This window comes from Salvelinus namaycush, chromosome 7 (assembly GCF_016432855.1).
Source record: "Salvelinus namaycush isolate Seneca chromosome 7, SaNama_1.0, whole genome shotgun sequence".
Taxonomy (NCBI): Eukaryota; Metazoa; Chordata; class Actinopteri; order Salmoniformes; family Salmonidae; genus Salvelinus; species Salvelinus namaycush.
The window spans coordinates 58,661,356-58,671,459 of record NC_052313.1 but is presented as its reverse complement, the minus strand read 5'-3'; the positions used below and the strand labels follow the sequence as shown (position 1 = coordinate 58,671,459).

Genomic DNA, 10,104 nt, shown 5'->3' with positions numbered 1-10,104 from the left:
GTCTCTTTCTCTGAGTCCTAATGTTAGCCTTGAGACCGTTGCTGTCCAACAGCTGCTAGGCCCGTAGTCCTGAGTGTTTCCTACGGTCCGTACCCAGGATCCATTCTCCCTACTGGGCATGGAGGCAAACGTGGCTGGCGCTGGAGCTGGGGCCGCCTGGAGGTCTGGGAGTGGGTATAGAGGCGGTGGTTGGCCCAGGGCCTTGGCTGAGGCTGGGAGTCAGAGTGGGAATACAGTAACTGAGGCTGAGACTGGGGGTGTGGGTAGTTGTGGGGGTGGGGGTGGGGGTGCAGTAGCTGAGACTGGGGGTCTGGGTAGTTGTGGGGGTGGGGGTGCAGTAGCTGAGACTGGGGGTCTGGGTGGGGGTGGGGGTGCAGTAGTTGAGACTGGGGGTCTGGGTGGGGGTGTAGTAGCTTAGGCTGAGACTGGGGTTTCGGGTGGGGGAACTGGGGCTGAACAGGGAGGTGAGGAGCGTCAGAGAAGGGTGGGGTGTGGTTCTCAACCCGAGGAGAGCTGATATGGAGATGGGTCTCCAAGAGGTGGCCAGCCGACGCCACCATAGCTGAAGAAGAGAAGGAGGAAGAGGAGGAGGAAGGGGATAAGTCTAGCGGTTGCTCTGAGCATAGAGATAGGTAGGATTGTGGTTGTGGGTGTGTCTTTTGGTGTAGCTGTGGGTGTAGCTGTGAGTGTAGCTGTGGTTGTAGTTGTGGGTGTAGTTGTGGTTGTAGTTGTGGGTGTAGTTGTGGCTGTGGGTGTAGTTGTGGCTGTGAGTGTAGCTGTGGGTGTAGTTGTGGATGTGGGTGTAGTTGTGGTTGTGGGAGTAGTTGTGGTTGTAGTTGTGGCTGTGGGTGTAGTTGTGGTTGTAGTTGTTGCTGTGGGTGTAGTTGTGGCTGTGGGTGTAGTTGTGGGTGTAGTTGTAGGTGTGGGTGTAGTTGTGGGTGTAGTTGTAGGTGTGGGTGTAGTTGTGGGTGTGGTGAGTGGTTCTGTTGAAGGGAGGGTGTGAGGAAGTCATGTGACAGTGTGTGTGTGGAGAACAGACCAATGGGAGGACGAGGAGGAGCGGGAACGTTAGGAGGGACGGGAGGAGACAGGAAGAGGTGTGGTGGCGGGGAGGAAGACGTGGGGTGGCGGGGAGGAAGAGGTGTGGTCGGGTGGAATTGGCACAGTGGAATCTGGATCACTCTGGGGGAAGACACAGAGAAAAGTCAGTAGAACAACAGGTGTCTAATATTTTCAAATACTTGGGCTGCACTTCATTTAGTTTGCTCCAATACAACGGAACCAATGGAACCAGTGGAACCAATAGAACCGGTTGCAGGTGCAACGTCCAAGACAAATCAGGAAAATGCTTAAAAGCTTTTGACAAATGTATTTAACCCAAATCAAAATGGCTTGATAATAATTTGAGTCACAATGATAAGAAACAAAAGGGTCTGCCTCACTTCTGCTGCTGGAAGCCCTCCTCTGACAGTGGTGTGGTGGGGACACAGTGGGACAGGTCTCGCCCCCCCCAGGCAGGGGTGCAGGGTGCAGGGCCAGAGGCTGGGGGGGACCACCCGTGCCGGACCCCGGGGCTCTTCATCTTGTTCAGTCCCAGCAGGCCCTTGGCGCTGGCCTCCCTCCTCAACTGCTGGCGGAACACCCTCAGACCTGGAACAGAGGTCAAAGATCACGACATCATAAACCTTCATGAAAGCCACCAAGAATAGATCTATAACTAAATTGGTACTAACAGTTACAGAATTATGTTTATTTTAGAGAGCAGTTTATGTGTGCAGACTGACAGGTATCTTAATATCTTGTGGAGTTCCTCAAGGATCCATTCTAGGACCTTTGTCGTTTCTGATCTACATCAAAGATGATTAAAACTCAAGAGATGTCTCCAATGTGTAAGACAGGAGCAAATTACAGTATACATAAGAATGTTTTCTTCTTTCCATCTGTCATATTGGTCTGTGCTTTAGTTTTGAAGTGGTCGTCCATACCTTGAGTTAGAGCGCCGGTGTCCATGTCGGAGGCTCGGCGGCCCTCCTGGAAGCTGGGTACGGGGAGGCTGTCCTGGGGAGGGGGCTGCAGGGTGGACGACAGGGCCAGATGACCGGTAGTGACCAATAACTGATAGGGGCCGTCAACAGTGCTGGGCACGGTAGAGGACAGGGCCAGGGGGGACTCTGTGGGGCTATAAGTCCCAGGGCCAACCACAGTAGTGACAAGTAACATATAGGGGTCCTCAATAGGACTGGACAGGCTGGGACTGGCAGAGAAGGAAGAGGAGGAAGAGGAGAAACTATCTGAGGAAGCTTGGTCGGATGAGTTTACCACAACACCTGTAGATGAGGAGAGAGTAGGGAACTTTAGCCCTGTAACCTTGTGACAATGTGAAAGTGGGCTATGTATAGTGGTGTGTCTATAGTGGTGTGTATAGTGGTATGTGTATAGTGGTGTGTGTATAGTGGTGTGTAGTGGTGTGTGTATAGTGGTGTGTGTATAGTGATGTGTGTATAGTGGTGTGTGTATAGTGGTGTGTGTATAGTGGTGTGTAGTGGTGTGTGTATAGTGGTGTGTGTATAGTGATGTGTGTATAGTGGTGTGTCTATAGTGGTGTGTGTATAGTGATGTGTATAATGGTATGTGTATAGTGGTGTGTGTATAGTGATGTGTGTATAGTGGTGTGTGTATAGTGGTGTGTGTATAGTGATGTGTGTATAGTGGTGTATATAGTGGTGTGTGTATAGTGGTGTGTGTATAGTGGTGTGTGTATAGTGGTGTGTGTATAGTGGTGTATATAGTGGTGTGTGTATAGTGGTATGTGTATAGTGGTGTGTGTATAGTGGTGTGTGTATAGTGGTGTGTGTATAATGGTATGTGTATAGTGGTGTGTCTATAGTGGTGTGTATAGTGGTATGTGTATAGTGGTGTGTCTATAGTGGTGTGTATAGTGGTGTGTGTATAGTGGTGTGTGTATAGTGGTGTGTATAGTGGTGTGTGTATAGTGATGTGTGTATAGTGATGTGTGTATAGTGGTGTGTATAGTGGTGTGTGTATAGTGGTGTGTGTATAGTGGTGTGTGTATAGTGATGTGTGTATAGTGGTGTGTGTATAGTGGTGTGTGTATAGTGGTGTGTGTATAGTGATGTGTGTATAGTGGTGTGTATAGTGGTGTGTGTATAGTGGTGTGTGTACCTCATGCAAATGTTTGTATCTAAATTAACATAGTTCAGATCTGTGTGTGTGCGTGTGCATGTGTGTGTCTCAGTACTCACAAGATGGGCTGCACTGCTGGAGGCTGGCAGAGACCTCGGCCAGAGTGTGTCTGTGGGAGGGGTCTAAGGAGAAGGGTGCTGCCCCTCCCTCCTCTTGTAGCCCCTCTTCCTGTGGCTCCTCCCCCTGGTTTCCATGGTGATCCTGATCACTAATGCAGGTTGGTAGCAGAGTGTCGTGGTCAGGGTTGGGGGTCACCTTTTCGGTGCTGTGGGGCAGTCTGAGGGAGCGGAGCTCTTTCACCTTCTCCAGCATGAGACGGTAGATAGCAGAGAAGTGGTTGTAGCTGCTGCTCTGAAGAGACTGGAGAGAGGTAGAGAGAGAGAGAGAGAGAGAGAGAGAGAGAGAGAGAGAGAGAGGTAGAGAGAGAGAGAGAGAGAGAGAGAGAGAGAGAGAGAGAGAGAGAGAGAGAGAGAGAGAGAGAGAGAGAGAGAGAGAGGGAGAGCGAGGAAGAGAGGGAGAGAGAGAGGGAGAGCGAGGAAGAGAGGGAGAGAGAGAGGGAGAGCGAGAGAGAGCTATTGAAATTACATACAGTAGGAAATGTAGCTACACAGATATGGAGTTACACATAGGACTCACACTGGTTTCTTAGTATTTCTCCGACTCACCTCAATGGTCCTCTGCCGGTCGATGCCCAGGGTCTGCATGAGGCCAAGGACCGGCTCGCTGTAATTCTCCCCCAGACAGGGCTCTGCATCAGGGGCAGGGGTCGGCTGGGGCGTCTCTGGAGGGGCTGCCGTGGCCGGGGGGTCCGACTTCATCCAGCGGTGCTTCTTGATCCGGGCCACCGTGATCCGTTTGGCCGGTTCAATTACTAACATCCTCCGCACCAGGTTCTCACAGTCTGATGGTATGGAGGGAGATAAGGGACAAAATGAAGAGGGTTTCAGAACCGGCTGAGGTCACCGCTGTAGTTTGATTGGTTTTAGTGTTCTATGACCTAAGGAAAAGACAATAGTTTTGTTGGTGGTGACAACAGCAGCGTTTGGTTGATGTAATACAACATGGATTTATAACATCTATAATCATATCTAACGTTGTCTGTGAATGGCACCCTATTATCAAGGTCTGGGAATTGCCAGAGACCTCACAATGCAATATTATCACCATACGATATGTATTGAGAACTGATGTTCCAAACATATTGCTCACTATATGTCTGCTGCAGAGAGACAAGAGAGTTTTGATCAGTCATGGAAATAAAAGAGCTGAAAACATGTTGGCTCACTATTTAAAAAGAAGATGGAGAATAAGCTATAGAATGGAAAAATACCAGCGTTTTGGCGCAGGAACAGTCAACTAGCACAAGCTAACGCTACCTAGCAACAACAACCAAAATATATACAGTACTAGTCAAAAGGTTGGACACACCTACTCATTCAAGGGTTTTTCCTTATTTTTGACTATTTTCTACATTGTAGAATAGTGAAGACATCAAAACTATGAAATAACACATGGACTTGGTATTTTACCAAATAGGGCTATCTTCTGTATACCACCCCTACCTTGTCACAACACAACTGATTGGCTCAAACGCATTAAGGAAAGAAATTTCACAAATTAACTTTTAACAAGGCACACCTGTTAATTGAAATGCATTCCAGGTAACTACCTCATGAAGCTGGTTGAGAGAACGCCAGGAGTGTGCAAAGGTGTCATCAAGGCAAAGGGTGGCTACTTTTAAGAATTTAAAATCTAAAATATATTTTGATTTGGTTAACACTTTTTTGGTTACTACATGATTCCATATGTGTTATTTCATAGTTGTGATGTCTTCACTATTATTCTACAGTGTAGAACATAGTCAAAGAATAAAGAAAAAACCTTGAATGAGTGGATGTGTCGAAACTTTTGACTGGTACTGTATATATATATTTTTATCGATACTTGGAGTAGCACACAACATAGGGAATAGTGTGTGGTTTCAGCCTTGTGCTGTGAGTATCTGTCATGTGTCCTGCAGGACCGTACCTTGGGACATGTAGAAGGGGATTCTGAAGCGGCCCTCCCGGACCCTCTGTCTGAGCGCGGGGAGGGAGGGGCCGTCAAAGGGCAGGACGCCACACACCAACACGTACAGCACCACGCCCAGACTCTGAACACCAGAGGGGGTGAGTGAGATGAGCACCACAGTCCTGCCACTTCCTACTGCTATTAGTACTATTGTCACTACCAGATAAAGATATAGAATTCCTGATGAATCATCTCTACACCACAATAACTACCTATAAGGTTATTACAGTACAAGAGGGATTCTGAGATCTGAAAACATACAACCTTCATCTGCACTTTCATTCCCATGACATTATAGAGAAATAATCAACCCAAAGCAAGAGAATAGGAGAGAAACCATCCCTTCCTGGTCCCTTACCCAGATGTCTAGAGGAGGCCCCTCGTACTCAATCCCCTCAAACACCTCTGGAGCGGCGTAGGGAGGGGACCCACACCAGGTGGACAGAAATTGTCCTTCACTGAAGAAGTTCCCAAAACCAAAGTCTACAGGGAGGGAGAGGAAAAAGTCCATTAATATCAGAGGATACTATGCCTAAAGCCAGGGCTGTTCAATTCCGGTCCTGGAAAGCCAAAATACTTCTGTTTTTCATCCTCTCCTTCCAATCAGGGACTGATTCAGACCTGGGACACCAGGTGAGTGCAATTAACTACCAGGTAGAAACAAAAAAACAGAGATGTTTTGGCCCACTAGGACCGGAATTGAAAAGCCCTGCCTAAAGCCCTCGTGAATCCTCTGGAACATTCTCATTCATATCATAGGACACATATGCACATGACAAGGGACACCATAGCAACCATACTGTAGGTGAATAATTGCTAAAAAATTTTAAACCACCACCTTCAATAGAATCTAATAAAATATTATATAATATACAGTGCATTCGGAAAGTATTCAGACCCCTTGACTTTTTCCACATTTTGTTACGTTACAGCCTTATTCTAAAATTGATCAAATATATATTTTTCCCTCATCAATCTACACACAATACCCCATAATGACAAAGTGAAAACATGTTTTTAGAAATATTTGCAAATTTATTACAAATAAACAACAGATATACCTTATTTACATTTTGGATTGACGAGGGAAAAAAACAATTTTATTAATTTTAGAATAAGGCTATAATGTAACAAAATGTGGAAAAAGTCTAGGGGTCTGAATACTTTCTGAATGCACTGTAGCTTAATTACTAACTAAAGCAATTCTATTTGTCCTGTTTTTTAAACATCCATCTTTCTGTGATTCAAGGTTGATTGATTTCCGAGCCTCTCCTTTCTGCCTGTACCTGCTACTTTGATGTCCATGTTGGAGTCCAGTAGAAGGTTCTCAGCCTTCAGGTCTCTGTGGACGATGTGGTTGCTGTGGCAGTAGTCCACCGCTGACAGGATCTGACAGAACTTCCTGCGAGCCTCACTCTCACTCAGCCGCCCCAACGATAACAGGTAGTCTACAGAAAGAGAGTGGGATGTAGGGAGAGGGGGGGATAGAGGGTGGGAGGATGGGAGAGGAGTGGATAGAGGGTAGAAGGATGGGAGAGGAGGGGATAGAGGGTGAATAATGAGGAATGTAATTGATTGGTTGGTTCAGATTGTTTGATTCAATCATTGTAAATAATTAGTGATCAAGTACACATGTGCACACACACAAACACACTGTTCTAAGAGATTGCACCAAGCAAGATGGACACCCCTAGAGCGATACCCTCCCACTTACCAAACATCTCTCCGTTCCTGGCATACTCCATCACCATGTACAACATGTCCTTAGTTTCCATGACCTGCAAGACACAAGAGAGGCACACTCTCTGATAAATACAACTTAAATATACATTTCCCATGTCATTATCACATGTAAGCCTGTGGAAGAGCGTACTCAAAGTGTAATGCGAGAATATGACAGCAGGAACCATATTTGAATCCTTAAAAACCATTACAAAAAACAAATGAAAGATTCTGTTTTAAGAAAAATTTGCTTTGAGACCATATTGAAACTAGGGGAGGGTTGACGGGGTCGTCATTTTCCATTCTGAAATCCCCATGTGACTCATAGAGCTGGGGGTGGCTGGGTTGAGGGCTGGGAAACATACACTTAACCCCTATTACAAGATAAACAACCTGACCTTTCAAAATTCTCCATGTAGAGAATGAGAGAGAGGGGACAGAGAGAGAGTGGGAGCTAGTTCCACAACTCTTTCCTCTACCTGATAGAGCTTGATAATGTGCGGATGGTTGAGATGAGCTTGATAATGTGAGGATGGTTGAGGAGCTACCTGATAGAGCTTCATAATGTGAGGATAGTTGAGGAGCTACCTGATAAAGCTTGATAATGTGAGGATGGTTGAGGAGCTACCTGATAGAGCTTGATAATGTGAGGATGGTTGAGGAGCTACCTGATAGAGCTTCATAATGTGAGGATAGTTGAGAAGCTACCTGATAGAGCTTGATAATGTGAGGATGGTTGAGAAGCTACCTGATAGAGCTTGATAATGTGCGGATGGTTGAGATGAGCTTGATAATGTGAGGATGGTTGAGGAGCTACCTGATAGAGCTTCATAATGTGAGGATAGTTGAGGAGCTACCTGATAAAGCTTGATAATGTGAGGATGGTTGAGGAGCTACCTGATAGAGCTTGATAATGTGAGGATGGTTGAGGAGCTACCTGATAGAGCTTCATAATGTGAGGATAGTTGAGAAGCTACCTGATAGAGCTTGATAATGTGAGGATGGTTGAGAAGCTACCTGATAGAGCTTGATAATGTGAGGATGGTTGAGAAGCTACCCGCTAGAGCTTGATAATGTGAGGATGGTTGAGGAGCTACCTGATAAAGCTTGATAATGTGAGGATGGTTGAGAAGCTACCTGATAGAGCTTGATAATGTGAGGATGGTTGAGAAGCTACCTGATAGAGCTTGATAATGTGAGGATGGTTGAGAAGCTACCCGATAGAGCTTGATAATGTGAGGATGGTTGAGGAGCTACCTGATAAAGCTTGATAATGTGAGGATGGTTGAGAAGCTACCTGATAGAGCTTGATAATGTGAGGATGGTTGAGGAGCTACCTGATAGAGCTTGATAATGTGAGGATGGTTGAGGAGCTACCCGATAGAGCTTGATAATGTGAGGATGATTGAGGAGCTACCTGATAGAGCTTGATAATGTGAGGATGGTTGAGAAGCTACCTGATAGAGCTTGATAATGTGAGGATGGTTGAGAAGCTACCTGATAGAGCTTGATAATGTGAGGATGGTTGAGGAGCTACCCGATAGAGCTTGATAATGTGAGGATGATTGAGGAGCTACCTGATAGAGCTTGATAATGTGCGGATGGTTGAGGAGCTTCATCACCTCGACCTCTCTGTAGATCTTCTTCAGGTCAGAGGGCTCCAGTCTCTTCTTATCAATGATTTTAATGGCCACCTGTGTGTACAGAAAGCAAGTAGTGCACTGTGAATATACTGGGAATAGGGTGCCACTTCAGACTCTGCCAAGGTCCCATTTCAGCCTGGTCAGATATACTAGACGTAACATAGTAAACGTAAATCTGGGGACACTCAAATTGGTATGATACTTTGGGATTTTGTCAAAGAGGCCCTTTATCCACTTTCCCAGAGTCAGATGAACTTGTGGATTCCATTTGTATGTCTCTGTGTCCAGTATGAAGTAAGTAAGAGGTAATTTTGAGAGCCAATGCTAACTAGCATTAACACAATGACTGGAAGTCTATGGGTATTTGCTGTTAGAAGATACCCATAGACTTCCAGTCATTGTGCTAACGCTAGCACTAGTTAGCAGCTTCCTTCAAAATGCACGCAGAGACATAAAAATGGTATCCAGAGTTCATCTGACTCTAGGTAAGTAGATATCCAGAAGTATCCATTTAACACTTTAACCTAACTCCTAGCCTTAACCCCAACCCCTAGCCAAGCTAACGTTAGCCACCTAGCTAACGTTAGCTACAACAAATTGGGATTCATAGCATTTCATACATTTAGCAAATTCGTAATATATTGTATGTTTTGCAAATTTGTAACCTATCATACAAATTGTAATTCCCAACATATCATACGATATGGATGATGGACATCCACAAATTAATACATTCCTTACGAAAAGTAACATATCATACTGTCTGGGATTTATGTACAGAATAATACGAAATGCTTTGAAACCATGTTACCCATTCTGTCACTTGTTAGCTCAGCAGCAGCTGGCTGTAAGTCTGAACAGTATGAAATCACTCCATGTTAACAAACTGTATAAGGCCCAAAAATGAATTTAGAGGTGGAGTTGAATATTGGAGATTTTATGGTGTAGGGAAGAAATGTTTCATATGCATTATGCATGCGTAATTACGCACCTGGGTTTTTGTGACTTTGTGACAAGCCAGTTTAACTACAGCGAAGTTTCCCTTCCCCAGCGTCCTGATGATCTCGTAGAAACCGACCTGAACCGGTCCCCCGGGGCATGGCTGGCTCAAGGGAGAGCCATCGGATAAAACCACCATGGTGCAGAGGAACCCAGTGACTGGATAAACCTATTGTCCATTTCCCAGGATTAGAGTACCGTTATTAGGCCACTCCCGTAAACACAATTGAGAGAACATATTTTGTCAATATATAGGCTGCATTATAGGCTGCATAGAAAATAAAAAATATACAATTGTGATATTAAATCTAGTAGGCCAAGGCTATAAATCTCAACACCTTTCAAAAAGTGTAATTGCATTTAACTATTTATTTATAGGAAAGACTATAGCCTACTTAAAAGCGTAAGAGTTGAACAATCAGATATCCTTTAGCCAACAAGTGTCATTGAAATAAAAATAGACCAT

At 45.2% G+C, this 10,104-nt stretch overlaps 1 protein-coding gene across 1 annotated transcript; it reads right to left on the bottom strand.

Annotated features, from left to right (window-relative positions):
* Nucleotides 1-604: 604 nt before the first annotated feature.
* Nucleotides 605-9,777, bottom strand: LOC120050873 (serine/threonine-protein kinase SIK2-like). Its single transcript, XM_038997398.1, has 13 exons — nt 9,631-9,777; nt 8,574-8,690; nt 6,989-7,052; nt 6,561-6,722; nt 5,633-5,757; nt 5,233-5,356; nt 3,870-4,105; nt 3,264-3,564; nt 2,087-2,327; nt 1,986-2,053; nt 1,443-1,650; nt 1,090-1,182; nt 605-983 (listed from the first exon to the last, which is right to left on the bottom strand). Exons 1-13 carry the CDS (start codon nt 9,775-9,777, stop codon nt 605-607), a joined length of 2,265 nt encoding a protein of 754 aa, XP_038853326.1.
* Nucleotides 9,778-10,104: the final 327 nt, after the last annotated feature.